The following is a 15,605-nucleotide window of genomic DNA, read 5'->3' as shown; positions in this document are numbered from 1 at the left end:
TTATGACAAGGAGTTCTATGCAATTGTCAGAACTCTTATGCATTGGAGTCATTATCTTAAGCGAAAGCCTTTTGTGCTGCATTCAGATCATGAAGCTTTGAAATACATCAATGGCCAACACAAGCTGAATCACAGGCATGCTAAGTGGGTTGAGTTCTTATAATCCTTCACATTCTCAAGCAAGTACAAGGAGGGCAAGCAAAACATTGTTGCTGATGCACTGTCTAGGAGATATTCATTGTCGACAGTCATGGAACAGAAAGTTCTTGGGTTTGAGTTCATGAAAGAGCTGTACAAAGATGATCCTGATTTCTATGAGGATTGGTTAGCTCAAATAGAAGGAACTAAGGTTCAGGGAACTAAATTACTGCTACAGAAGAGATTCCTGTTCCATGGGAACAAGCTATGTGTTCCAAGGGGTTCATACATGGAACTACTGATCAAGGAAGTCCACTCCAGTGGTTTAGGAGGTCATTTTGGGGTCCAAAAGACTCTGGATATCTTAAAGGAGCAGTTCTATTGGCCCAGAATGATGAGAGATGTTCAGGTGACACTCAGGAAATGCTCCATTTGCCAGCAAGCTAAGAGCTCCTTCCAAGGAGGCCCTTACACCCCATTTCCAGTACCAAACAAACCTTGAGAGGATGTGAGCATGGATTTTATCATAGCCTTACCAAGGACCTCAAGGGGGAATGACTCAGTGATGGTTGTAGTTGACAGGTTCAGCAAAATGGCTCATTTCATAGCCTGTAAGAAAACCGAGGATGCTGTGAGTGTTGCTGAGCTTTATTTCACTAATATTGTCAAGCTACATGGAGTCCCTAAGACCATAGTCTCAGACAGGGATGTCAAGTTCATGAGTTATTTCCGGAAGACCTTGTAGAAGTTACTCCATACCAGGTTGATGTTCAGTACATCACACCACCCACAGACAGATGGCCAAACTGAGGTCACTAACAAAACCTTGGGAAGAATATTAAGATGCATTGTTAGCAAGTCTTTGAAGGATTGGGATTTAAAACTGCCACAAGCTGAGTTTGCTTTCAACATGGCTCCTGCATCTGCAACTGGTCACAGTCCATTTGAAGTGGTTTATGGGATCAATCCTCTGATGCCCTTAAATCTTTCAAGTGTACCAAAGGAAGAAATAAACTATGATGCTAAGAAGAGGGTGGAACAGACGCTTATGCTCCATGAAACTGTCAAGAAACAAATTGAAAGGTCCAATGACATGTATAAGAAGCAGGCCAAGAGTCCTAAGTAGAAGAAAGAGTTCATGCCAGGAGATCTTGTGTGGATCCACTTAAGGAAGGAGAGGTTCCCTGCTAAGAGAAAGAACAAGCTGATGCCTAGGGCAGAGGGTCCTTTTGAGGTCATTGATAAAATTGGCCCAAATGCTTACAAGATAGACCTTCCTGGTGAGTATGGGGTACATGGCACATTCAATATAGGAGACCTGAGTCCTTACTATGGTGAGTCTGATGATGAAGGGGGACCAGGCTTGAGGAGAAGCCCTTTTCAAGAAGGAGAGGCTGCAACAGGAGCTGAATCAGGGGCTCCCAATCCTGACCTGACCACAGTCCAAGTCCCAGCAAAACCCCTTGAACCACCCCCAGCTCAGCTAACCAAGAGATTCACCAGGTCCAGTTATTAGTTGCCTATATGGCCAGCTGGAGCAGGCCTCAACTGAAAGTCCAAGCAAGGTCCCTAAGCATCCTACCAGTCATCCTAAAATGCAATGTAATTCAGTAGAAATTCCAACAACAGGAAATCAAGGCAGTCACATGTTGAAGTTAAAGCATAAAGCATCATTTCCTTATTTAGTGAGGCATTGTTGAGGCTCCTTGAAAAGAGTTGCTGCAACTTTTTCCGCAATGCCTACCATAGGCAGCAACAAGAAGCCTTGACTTTAGGTAGCCACCAAATAAACAAAAACTATACACAAGAGGACAACTGACAGTGACAGCCTGCAACCATGATTTATTTTAGTCTGTTTTACCCCAATTGCTTTTGTTTTCACTTGTTCACTTTATTTACCAGCTTGTAAGATAATTTATGTTTTTTTTATTCATCTTAAATTAAGTCTGGACCATTGGATGCTAGGGTTTCGAATTGTAATGCAAAGACAGGGCCTATATAAGGACCTGTGTCTCATCTGTTTCAGGCAGATTGTTTTTTTGAATGAAAAAATAGCCTTGAGACTTCTCTCATTTCTTTCAAACTTGTGTTAAACTGTAGTTTGGAAACCTGGCCTGATAATTAACCTGTAAACTCCGTGGTGAATTGATTAAAGACAGTTTGGCATCATTAAATTGAACCTGTGTCCATCTGTGGTTCCTTTTAATTGTGTTGAGCAAAGTTCAGCTTTAATCCTGTGTCAATCTGTGGATTTGAGTCTGAAATTTGTTAAGTTATAATCTTAAATTTCCTGTGAACTATCTGTGGAAGTTGAGGGTCTTAGTTATATCCTTGAGTCGCTCAAAACAAGTCACATTCTCAGTTGAGCCAGTCTGTCTGAATCTCAGGATTTCAGGCTGTTTCTATTAATATTAAAAATACTTAGGCACCTTCAAAATTCATGAAACTTGGCTCAGTCACAGCTTAATATTCAAATTAAAATACTGCAAATTTTCAGAATTTTCCAAGGTTATTTTGTATTTTTAAAGTATCCTGCAAAGCCCAGCTGCATTGTTGCCTGTCCATAGGGTTTACACTGCAACAACTCTATGGAAAAAAGTTGAAGTGTTCGTTCTTAGTTGAGAGTGTTATCTTTCTTGGCTACATGGTTTCTAAAGACGGAGTTTCGGTCGATCAATCTAAAATTGAAGCAATCAAGTCATGGCCTACTCCTAAGACCATCACGGAGGTCTGATCATTTCATGGACTCACCTCATTCTATCGGAGGTTCATTCGGGACTTTGGTACCATTAATAGTCCTATCACCAAGTGTACGAAGTAGGGAACCTTCGTATGGACCCCGACCGCTCAAAAGGCGTTCGAAACGATTATTCAAAAACTTTGCTAGGCACCATTATTGGCACTCCCGGAGTTCACTCAACCATTTGAGGTGGAATGTGATGCAAGCAGTGTTGGAATTGGAGCCGTGCTAATACAAGAAGAGCGACCCATCGCTTATTTCTCCGAGAAATTGAATGGTGCTAGGCTCAATTACTCGACGTACGACAAAGAATTCTATGCTATCATGAGAGCTCTTCAACATTGAAGTCACTACCTTCGGCCGAGTAATTTCATCCTACATTCGGACCACGAATCACTGAAGCACATCAACGGACAACAAAAGTTAAACCCGAGGCATGCCAAGTGGGTGCAGTTCTTACAATCCTTTCACTTTTCCTCAAAGTATAAGACTGGCAAGAGTAATGTGGTGGCCAACTCTCTCTCACGACAGTATTCATTATTGAATGTGCTCGATGTCCGATTACTTGGATTTGAGGCATTAAAAGATTACTACGAGCATGATCCCGACTTTGGAGAAGCATTCGAGAATTGCAAGACTGGAACTCATGATGAGTTCATTATTCAAGATGGTTTCCTTTTCAAAGGTAATAAACTTTGTGTGCCAAAACTTCCAACACGAGAACTTCTTATTCGAGAAGCTCATGGAGGTGGACTTGGAGGTCATTTCGGGGTCGCCAAAACTGTAGATATTCTCAAAGAACATTTTCATTGGCCCCAACTGCAAAGAGATGTGCAAGATGTGATACGAAGGTGTGTCACTTGCCACATGGCCAAGAGCAAGTTCAAACCCGGAGAATACACACCCTTACCTATTCCATGTCGACCTTGGGAAGATGTATCAATGGATTTCATTGTGGCATTACCTCGAACCCAGAGAGGTAAATATGCAATCATGGTAGTGGTGGACCGATTCTCCAAGATGGCCCATTTTATAGCTTGTCACAAGACCGACGATGCTAGCAACGTGGCAGATTTGTACTTTCGAGAAATACTACGTCTCCACGGGATCCCAAAGGCGATCGTCTCTGATCGAGATTTTAAATTCTTGAGTTATTTTTGGAAAACGCTATAGAAGAGAGTGGGAACAAGACTTTTATTTAGCACCTCTCATATTCCTCAAACAGACGGACAAACGGAGGTAACGAATCGCACTCTTGGTACAATGTTGCGAAGTCTCGTAGGAAAAACTCAGAAGGATTGGGACTTAAAACTCTCCCATGCCGAGTTCGCATACAACCACTCCCCGACATATGCCATAAAGCACTCTCCATTTGAAGTCGTGTATGGCATAAACCCGTACTTGTCCCTCGATCTAATTCCTCTACCGAAGGACGAAATTATTCACAAGGATACGAAGTCCAAATTGAAATCGATGATTAAACTCCATGAACAAGTCCGGGCAAGGATCGAGGCAATCAATGAAGTATACAAGCGCAAGGCGAACAAGAATCGCCAACCAAGGGCTTTCAACGAAAGAGACCTAGTGTGGTTGCACTTAAGGAAGGACAGGTTCCCGAACAAGCGCAAAAACAAACTCATGCCTCATGCGGAAGGTGCTTACAAAGTAATTTCAAAGGCAGGCGATAATGCTTACAAGATCGAGCTACCCGGAGACTATGGTGTGCACACTATCTTCAACATCGGTGATCTATCTCCTTATGTCGATGATGATGGAATCAAGAAATTGAGGGCAATTCCTTTTCAAGGGAGAGGAGATGATGCGAATATCGAGCCTATAGAAGAGGTTGTGCTTAATTTAGAAGACCAAGTGAACTCAAGCCCAAGTAATGCATTATTTACACATCAAATATGGATGGGCTCAATTAAAGAAAGGGAAATATGTGCAATCAAGACCCGAGACCCATGGGAACTGACTTGAAACCGTGTGGGGGCGCCATCGGCGGTACCAAGGGGAGTCAAGAGGAAAATTAACTTTGTTTTTAGCATTTTCAACTAGTTTGAATAAAGTTTGAATAAGTTAGTCTAGTTTGTGAGTTCTATGCATCAATCATCCTAGAACTCACAAAATGCATTCAATGCTAGCATGGAGAGCAAGGCTTACACCCTATATAAGGGCCTCTCCCCCTCATTTATTTATCATCCAAGTTGTAATCAAAACCTTTTCTAGAGAGAGAAACTCGTTGTTTCAATCTTTTCCGTTTTAATTGACGTGTTTCGATTAAAGCACTCGATTGCTATTTAAAGAGTTTATCGAATACAATCTTCATTGAACAAGCTATAGGTCTAGCTTGGGCAAATATCCTATTGGTTTAAGGTTATCTCTAACCTTAAAACAAATATCCTTCATTATTCACCTCAAGTGAAATGATTTGGTCGGGTTGCACCTAGTGCATTCAGATCTCTCGTCTCACTTGAATTCACAAATAAGTCTTCCGCTCCGCTTTACGCATCAGGTTCTTCGGATCTGTGAAGTTTTGAAGAGAATCAATTTTGTCTAACATGATAGATTGTACCCGATACCAAAGTTGGCTGGTGTGAGTGGTAAGGGCTCTTATCTCTTAAATAAGTGGTCAGGAGCTCGATTCCTAACTCTTGGGAATGAAAGAGTAAAACTTGGGAGGGGTCAACCTATTAAATTGCCTTCAGTACCCCGAAGGAGATTGCCCAGCTGTCGGTAGGGGATACTCCTGGTAAAAAAAAAAATAGATTGTACCCAATAGTTTGACAACATCCGTAGTACCATATGACAAAACATTAGGGCATCGAGATCTTTTGCATATTATCAATTACTCCGTATCAAAGATCTGGAAACTCTCATATTGAGAGTATTAGAGAATATTAGGGCCATGTTCTTTTGCACTTAAAGTCACTTAATTTAAGTTCACTTCAGATCCTATAAGTTCATTTCAGTTCAGTTTAGATCCTATACGTCACTTAATTTAACTTCACTTCAGATCCTATAAGTTCAGCTCAAACCCTATAAGTTCAGTTCAGTTCAGATCTTATAAGTTCAGCTAAGTTCACATCCTACAAATGCAGTTCAGATCTTATAAGTTCAGTTCAGATCCTATAAGTTCAGTTCAGTTCAGATCAGATCAATTTCAATCCAAAAGAAACAGGGCCTAGGTAGCTTAATATATAAGGAAGATATTATTATGAGTATCATAATAATATCATATGCTCCCTCTCATCCAAACCAAAGGTAACATTGTCTTTTTTCTTGGTCAAACTTCTAAAAATTTGACCAAGAGTATTTTTTGAAGTATGAAACTTTGAAAGACGAAACTTATATATTTAGATTTGTTGCGAAAAAGGTCTTTCATAAAACTATATTTTTTGTACGAAAAAATAACGTATAAATGACCAAAAATACGGTCAAAGTACCACTTCGAAAATCACCAAAAAGCAAGCTTTAACTCTGGTTTGGTTGGGAGGGAGTAGAATTTAAGAATATTCTTGGATTATACTCTAAGACGGTCTACTATATATTGTAACCAATTTCATTAATAATATCTTTCTATTATATTAATTCGGAGAAGTGGCAAATCACCCCCATATGTTTCTCTATATGTACAGTTGACCCCCCCCCTCTATCTCTTATGTTTTAATTGTAGTAAATTAGCCCCATTAGTTTTCATTTCGGTGCAATTTACTCCTTGTCTTATTTTCAATGCAATTAACTCCTTGTCTTATTTTCAATGACAATATTTCTTAAAAATATATAAAAACAATATTATTGGCAATTTTTATATTTGGAGAAGTCATTTTTACCCTCTTCTTTCAAAATTCATCCTCACATGTTATTTCTTTCTTACTGGGTGTTCATTAAAATTATGACTTGTTAAATTGATATACATGATTGTCAATTAACCCAAACTAAATATAAAATTATCTTTAGTCACTTTAAAATTTGTGGCAACTTTTGTTGAGATCAAAATAAAGGACAAATCTTTGTTTATATGAAAGCTTTACGCATAATTTTGGAATGGATTGTAAGAGGGTTGTTCAAGCCTGAAATCAAATTTCCCGGTATAAACCATTCAAAAAGGCCTTATAGTCGTAAAACCATTGGCTATGGTCATTTGTAACTTGGTGAGGGTGAGTAGTAGGGCGGTGAACGTAAGGGTAATTAAGATATTTTGAAAAAAAATTGACAATAATATCTTTTTGTAAATTTATGTGGGGCATATATTATTAATTAAATTATGGATAGAACTTAATTGCACTTAGAAGAAAAGTTATGGGGTTAATTTGTTGCAATTAAAACCGCAGAAGTGCTGATTTACCCCCATAACTTTGTACAATTGTGAAATTAACCCCCACAACTTTTAATTTGATTAATTTGGCCCCACAAGTCTCACATAAGCTGCAATTAAACCCAATACAAAATATCATTATATACCAACAATTATACCAATACGTACACATATAACATACTAAAATCATACATATTACATACTAAAACCATTTTTTTACATACTTATGTAATTCGGTATGATATTTTGAAAAAAAAAACAATTAAAAATTTTATGTGAATTTTTTTGAAATGTTGAAAAACAGAAATAATTGAATATTTTTTTTACCATTTTTTTATATTTTTTATCAAGAAAATATTTTATTCTGACATCTGATTTTAACAGAACTATCTAACAAAATATTTTGCCATTTAATTTTTTTACAAAAATTGTAAAAAAAAAAGTTGAAAAATCTGTACTTAATATAAAAATAATAAATTGTTTGATTTACGCAAAGTATTTTAAATTTTTTTATCTAATTTATGCTATTTTTTTATTAATTTTTTGTAAACTTTTATTTTGTATTTTTCATAAAAACATAACCATTTTTACTTTTTTTTGATATGGTAAATTGAATTTCTCATGAGATTTTGATAAAGGGGTTTAATTTCACTTATTATGTAAGATTCAATTAAAAGTTGTGGGGTTAATTTTACAATTGCACAAAGTTATGGGGGTCAATCACCATTTTCACCAAATTAAAATTTAAGGGGATTAAGAGCAACTCCAATGGCAAGTCACAAGACCTTATAGCTTGCCTTTTTCCATCATTTTTTTATGAAACAAAGCTTTGAAACTTCAAGTCCCTCCAATGGTAAACTACAACAAATCTAGCTTACAAGGTCCCATATTACAAATAAATATTGCATTATATATTTTTTAAAATTTTTTTAATTAATTTTTTATTCTTTTTAATGGTCAAGCTACGTAACTTTTTTTTTTGGTGAAATGTAAGCTTTCATTATATCAAGTAATTAATTACAGATTACAACCATTCTGACAAAGACAATTTCAATACCCAAACTGGGTTTACAAATACAACTTACCACTCCTCAACCAATCTAACTCTCTCCTATCTGTCGCTGGCTGAAGACGAGCAAAAATCCTTGTTCTCACTTCTCTTCTGATCTGAACACTAGTTGTCTCAGGATACATCCCTCAACACGAGCTTTGTTTCTTTGAATCCATACGTGATAGTATGTGGCCATAACTATACACATTAGGACACCCTTCTTCAGCTGTGAACCCTGACCAGTCCCCATCCACTTCATATGATCAGACGTAGGAAAGGACAGGCTGCACAACTTGCCAATATCTGAAAAAATTCTCCTGCTATAATCACAATCCTGAAACAGATGAACATGAGTCTTAGGTTCTCTACCACACAACAAGCAGTCTTCATTAGCAGCTATTCCTAGAGCAAATAGTTTCTCTTTAATTTGCAAAGCCTCTCTAGCAATGAGCCACCCAATAAATTGATGCCTAGGTAGACACCACATATTCCAGACATACTGATGCCATTGAACTGTCTGAAATCTGTTTCTCACCAGATCATAACCACTACACATTGTGTATCCTTTGCTGTCTAGTAACCACATACCCCATTTTGATATCCAGAAGCCAACTTTTCTTTTACTCTACTGATGGATTTCCATCCCCAGCTCATGTTTCCACTGGGTTTATAATCCTTCCAATCTTCTCCTTTCAAGTATATCTGGTTGACCCACTTAACCCAAAGTCTATTAGGACTACAGTAGATCCACCACACTAATTTCCCTATTGAAGCAATATTCCAAGACTGACTATCCTTAATACCCAGTCCCCTTTATTTTTGGGGGAGCAAACCTTCTTCTAGCTCACCATAGGAACCCTAATAAAATCCGTACTCCCATCCCATAGATAGTTCCTACAAATGGAGTTGATTCTATTGAGTACGCCTTTTGGGATTATAAAGATATTAACCCAGTAGTTGTATAAGGCAGTAACAACCGAGTTCACCAATACAAGTCTACCAGTGTAGGAAAGCTTCTTAGTCCCAAAACTTTGAATCCTGCAAATTAACTTCTCAACCAACACATTACACTCAGATTTTGTCATTCTACCACAAGTGATTGGAACTTCTAAGTAATTAAAAGGCATGTGACCTTCAAGGAATCCTGAAATCTGCAAAATATCATCTTTCACAGTCTTTGGGATCTCATTAAAGTAAGCATTAGTCTTAGTAGAGTTCATTTGCAGGCCAGATGCAAATAAAAAGGTAGAAAATGACCTTAATAGGACGATAATTGAAGTAGTATCACCCTTACAAAAAAAGAAGAAGGTCATCAGCAAACATTAAGTGTGAGAGCTTCAACTGACTACACATAGGATGGTATTTAAAAGGTAAAATGTCAGTAGTATGGGCCAGAATTCTACTTAAATACTTCATAGCAATAGTGAATAAAAGAGGGAGAGAGGGTCTCCTTATCTCAACCCTTTTGCCCATTTGAAATGACCAAAAGTTTCCCCATTGAGAACTAAAGAATAAGAGGCAGTTTGAGTACATTCCTTAACTAAGGAGATAATCTGTTGAGGAAAGTTTAAGTGAATCATCATATGCTTTAGGAAGTCCCAATTGACTAAATCATATGCTTTTTTGAGATCTACCTTGAGCATAAACCTAGGTGAGATTGCTTTCCTATTATAGCATCTCACCACATCCTGACAGATAAGTATGTTTTCTACTATGCTCCTCCCTTTAAAAAACCCACCCTGGTTTTCACTGATTATATGAGGTAAAACAGTAGATAACCTATTACAGATCAATTTAGAAATGCATTTGTAAATCACATTGCAACAGGATATGGGTCGAAATTGGGTGACATTTTGAGGCATTTCAAACTTACGGATCAGAGTAACAAGGGTATGATTAATTTGTTTGAGAAGTTTTCCAGTTTTGAAAAAGTCCTGAATAGTATTACACACAGTCTCCACCCCCCCCCCCCCCCCCAAAATGTCCCAAGTATCTTTAAAAAAAGCACTAGAGTAACCATCTGGTCCTACTGTCTTAAAATAAGGAATAGAAAACATCACCTGTTTAATCTCCTCATTGGTGACAGGAGTCAGAAGAATAGAATGATGCTCACTAGTATAAATTTTTCCTTTCTGAATGACATTTTTGGAAACTTTGACAGTATCAGCAGATGTTCCCAGTAAATCAGTATAAAAACAATAAAAGCTTGTTGTATAGAAGTATTATCCTCACAAAGAACACCTTTACTATTATCAATTCTCAGAACCTTATTCCTTACTTGTCTACCATTGATGATACTATGAAAATACTTAGTATTACTATCACCTTTATCCACCCAAAGAACCTTAGATTTCTGAATCAGAAATTCATGACAGGCTTCATCTGAAAATCTTACACTGCTAGCAGCTTCCAGTTCAAGTTGAATGAGATCAGCATTCTGAGGATCACTCATATTTCCAAATATATTCTAGCCCTAGCAGCATTGTTCTCAACATCATCAAAATCAACTCTGTTGAGTTCTTTCAGGGGTCGTTTAAGATGCTTCAATTTCTTAACCGGATTAAAAATTTTTGTCCCTTGCCAATTGTTCCCCCAATTGTGTTTCACACACTGAGTAAAATCCACAGATTTACTCCACATATTGAAATACTTGAAACTCCTATTTCTTTTACCTACATCAGCTTTTCTCTGTACAACTAAGGAAGTGTGATCAAAAGTGCTTTCACAAAAGAAATATGCATAGACTTGGTCATTTTCCTGCAACCACTCCTGATTTACAAGTACTCTGTCCAATCTGCTATAGACTCTGATAGCAGGTTCATGCTTATTACACCAGGTAAAAAGAGAGCCACTAGCAGGACAATCCATAACCTCACATTCATCAACACATGCTTTAAAGTCTTCCATTTCTTCCATTGTACTACTACCTCCTAATCTTTCAGCAGGAGTTAAAACAGTGTTGAAATCTCTACATATCACCCATGGCCCATGAAACTTATTCTTAATCTCACACAATTTAAGCCATAAAATTTTCCTCTCCTGAGTATCATTGAAAGCATAAACCATGATCACATAGGAAGTTGCCCTAGATCCCATATCAGTAGCCTCTAAATGAATAAATTGAGCATTGTAGTCAATAATATGAATTCGAAATAGAGTAGGATTCCATAAGACCCATATACTACCCCCTTTATGATATTGAGTACTAGTGGTTAAGCACCAAGAACTGCACAAATTATTCCTCACAACATTTAGAGATAGAGGCTTAACCTTTGTCTCAAGAAGGCCAAATAGTCCTATCTTATGGTGTGCATGAAAACTTTTAATACTGGTTTGCTTAGATAGACTATTTAACCCCCAGATGTTCCAAAATCCCTAGTTACTTATTACCCCCATGTGGAGGTAATGCACTACCATTCGTCCCTATGCCAACTTTAGGGGTAACATTGTTAAGGGTTTCAAGGAGATTCTGGTTTCCAACTTGACTAGAGCTAGACCCTACCTCCATAAGTTCTTGCCTACTAAGCCTGATGATTTTACGAGCAGGAGTATTGGCAACATGATACTTACCAATGCTAGCCCAGGTCACTTCAAAATTATTAGGTTTTCCATAGGGTGTACTTACATTAACAGATTGAGGTGATACCAGTGGATTCACAACAGCAGTAGTACCCTTTTTTACAGGCTGTACTGGTTGCTTCTTCGGTCTCCATTGCTCCTGACCTCCTTTTTGTACAAGTACCTTCTGAGGACCACTCTGCTTTTCTTTTCTGCATTTCAGAGTCTCATGTCCTATGCCCTTACACATAGTACATAAGAGTGGTTTCTATTCAAACTCCACTTTCACACATATAATACTACCATCTGCATCCATAAATTTCACATTACTAGGGATGGGTTAGCCAAATGGCACGTCAATCATTACCCTAGCAATACTCAGACGAGTTTTCTCTATCGTGGCACTGTCACATCTAAAAAATTTGCCATCAATCCAGCAATTCTAGGAAGACATTTCCCCCAAAATTTTAAGGGGAGATTATGAATCTTAACCCAGTCTGGCACTTCCTTGATCTCCTCCTTCTCTAAGGCCGCTTCCTCACTCCAAGAACTGACAATAAGAGGCTTGTTATCAAAGAAAAAGTGTCCTTGTTGAATAATTTGATCCTTTGCTGCAGCTGTTTTGAACCGAATAAGAAATACACCATTAACACAAAAGGATATCTTATCAATTGGAAATTTTGCCCAAAGTCGGCGTAAGAAACCTTCAACCACCTCTACCGGCGGATTAGCACCCAGAATAATACCATAAACGGAATTCTTCCAATATTCTAATTCCTCTTTCACATCATCATCAGAAAATTGAAGGAGATCTCCAGTTTCTTCCGAAATACTATGTAAGGTTTGTTTACCCTTCCTCCTATTTTGAACAATCCAATCTGATGTATCCCCCGGATCTATTTCTTCCAAATTATAAGGTGAAATTCCAACTATTTGATTAACATTTGTTGTTTTATTACCACCCTCACTCCCAGGGCCTCCAATCACCACTATCGTTGAAGGATCTGAGACTAGAGATGATTCCGCAGTTTGTTTAGTAATTTGATTAGAGCTTAGAGGAGGTAATTGAATTAGATCACTACAATCAATTGACATTTTTAGGGTTTTTCCAGTAAATCGCGTTTTTTTGTTCTTTTCTCTCTCTCTCTCTCTCTCTCTCTCTCTCTCTCTACATTTTTTTCCTGAGCAAAAATAAGCAACGTAACTTGACAAAACTACACCTGCTTAAAAGCGGTAACATATTTTCGTACTTCAATGGTGAACATGTAGCTCGATAATGTAGAACAATTACAAGCAGGTCTCCCAATTCAACCATTGGAGTTGCTCTAATTTCACATATAGGCAAACTTAACTTATGAGAGTAATTTACCACTTTTCAACTATTCGCATATGTACTCCGTAATTATCTTGAAATATTTCCCTTTCCACAACTAATTTCCAGGGAAAAAACACAAAGGTAACGAGTAAAATTTTCAGTAATCTCAAATTTTTAATATATATCTTACTCCGTAATAGTTAATAGCACCATGTTAACGAGACATGGTGGAGAAAAGACAAACGAAATGAGATGATCAGTTCGACGATTTGTTTCAGTCCAATATAAAAGACAAATTTTTTTTATAGAAAATATTTTGTTCTATTGCTGAAATAGATTCAAGTTTTATCTATTTGTATGGATAAACACAAAAAAAACATGTCTTTTGTTCTGGACTCTGGTTGTTTGTTTAACTTACTTTTGGGATAAAAGATTAAGAAAAGAGGAGAGAATCATTTGTGGTTATACTTAATGGAAGATAAAATGGATAATAGTCTCATTAGCGGGGATCAAATTACTCATAAAAAACTTTCCTAATGTAGAATGGTAAACAAACTACCGGTATGGAGAGAGTATTAATTAGAGAATAATAAAATTATGTCTAATCTAACTAAATAATGCAGTACTTATACGTTTTAGTTAGAAACGTATTCCTTTATGTTAAGAAACACTAACCATATTAAAAACAATAAATCTCTTTTAAGACGAATATATCCATGCGAAAATAAAACGGGTCAAAATAATCTATCACTTGCATAGATAAGCAAGTCTTTTGCTTATATCTAAACATTTTTTTTGTCTTATACACTTATCTATGTAAATTGTATGATATTTGATTCATTTAAAATTTAAGATGAATAATACCGTATTAAACGAGATTGTGTATAAAAAAATGAACTTGATTGGGTACACTTGTATATTCCTTGCCCTTTATCTTCTATTGAAGCGAAAGATCTCCATACTTTTCGTACATTGGGAATAGAAAAGATATCATGTTGCTTTTTTAGATTATCATTGGGTGTGGGTTAGTCCAATCTAGGTGTTTTTTTACATTATAATTTTTTTTTTTGACGAGGGTATCCGCAACCGTTATATTTGGTGTGTGGTAAACCCTTAGTATACAAGATAGCATACAAACCTCGTATACTAAGTAAGCCACACGAGAGTGACAAGCGCGAACTCTATAAGACATGAACTCAGGCCATAAATACTTTACAAATTGCTCTTGGAAAGGCTTGAATTTAGGTCTGTTTGGAATTTTATTTAAGTTTTAATCACTTGACTCCACCCTTGCGCACTATATCATTATAGTTTTGCATAATATTAATGTGAAATCATAAATTTGTTTCCGATTAGCTTACAAGAAAAGGATGACTCATATTTTAAGTTACAATGAATATCTATACGATATGAATGATTAATGAAATAAAAAAAAATTGTAGGGAGTACTTAAATACTACTGAAAAAATGAATTATAAAATAATATATTAATAATGCGAAAATTTAAGAATATAAACAAGTGTTATAAACAGGATAAACAATTTGTATCATGAACTTGTATGTTATAAACAAAACAAAAACGAATATTTTAACTGAGCCCGAAATTATCTAATCTGTCACTTAAGAGTTAAGACCATGTTTAGTAAAACTTAATTTCAGTTCTTCAATTCATCTAAGCTCCATTCAATTTAGTTCACCTTTATTTAGTTCAGTTTAATTCCTCTCTTCACAAATTAACTCTTACTACAGCTCTGCTTCATTCAGTTCAGCTCAGCTTCATTTTGTTCAGTTCATTTCATCTCATTTAAGCTGGAAGTAGCACTATAGCTGTTCACGGATTGTCCCGCCCATTAGGCCCGTCCCCTCCAGCCCGCTTATAACGTGGGCTTGAACAAGTATTTTTTACCTGAAAAATTAAGAGGGCGGACCAAGTCTACTCCCCCAAATTAAATGGGCGGGTATGAACAACAAGAAAAGCCCGCGGGCTGGCTCATTAGGCCCGTTTACTATTTAAATCCTTTTACTCTTAAAAAAAGGCATTTTCAAATAAAATTGTATCAATTTTATAGTGATGTGGAACACTAAAATAATAATATGTAATATGTAAAGTATAATACATAAACAATAAAGGTTAAAATATAACGAAAATATTTATATATTTTAATTAATAAAAAGTCTAAATTAATTATATGTTCAAACAATAATGTTTACGTCCAATATTTGCGTCTAACCTTACATGTCTTCCTTCACTATCCATATATTTATACACCTCACTTCAAATTTCAAATCAAGGTATGCGATATAAAAAAGTAGCTTGAATAGAAGTCATTCTATACAGAGTAAGTAATTAACAGTTGAAGTTTCGTATGGCGGCCCACTGGCCCATGGACCGCCCGACTTTTGACTAAAGGGCGGGAAAGGGCAAGGGTAATTGACCCATAATTATGGCCCGACCCGCCGACTAAGTTCTTAAAGGACAACTTTT

General features: G+C 36.7%; 1 protein-coding gene across 1 annotated transcript; it reads right to left on the bottom strand.

Annotated features, from left to right (window-relative positions):
• Positions 1 to 8,347: 8,347 nt before the first annotated feature.
• LOC141641241 (uncharacterized) lies at positions 8,348 to 8,803 on the bottom strand. Its single transcript, XM_074449912.1, has one exon. The coding sequence runs from the start codon at positions 8,801 to 8,803 to the stop codon at positions 8,348 to 8,350; it is 456 nt and encodes a 151-aa protein (XP_074306013.1).
• Positions 8,804 to 15,605: the final 6,802 nt, after the last annotated feature.

The sequence above is a fragment of the Silene latifolia genome, chromosome 2 (genome assembly GCF_048544455.1).
Source record: "Silene latifolia isolate original U9 population chromosome 2, ASM4854445v1, whole genome shotgun sequence".
Lineage (NCBI taxonomy): Eukaryota > Viridiplantae > Streptophyta > Magnoliopsida > Caryophyllales > Caryophyllaceae > Silene > Silene latifolia.
The sequence above is the reverse complement of the archived record's forward strand: the minus strand, read 5'-3'. Positions and strand labels throughout refer to the sequence as shown.

Excerpts from the sequence above, each read along its gene's own strand:
- LOC141641241 (XM_074449912.1), bottom strand. The coding sequence starts at position 8,803 with ATGTGTAGTGGTTATGATCTGGTGAGAAACAGATTTCAGACAGTTCAA.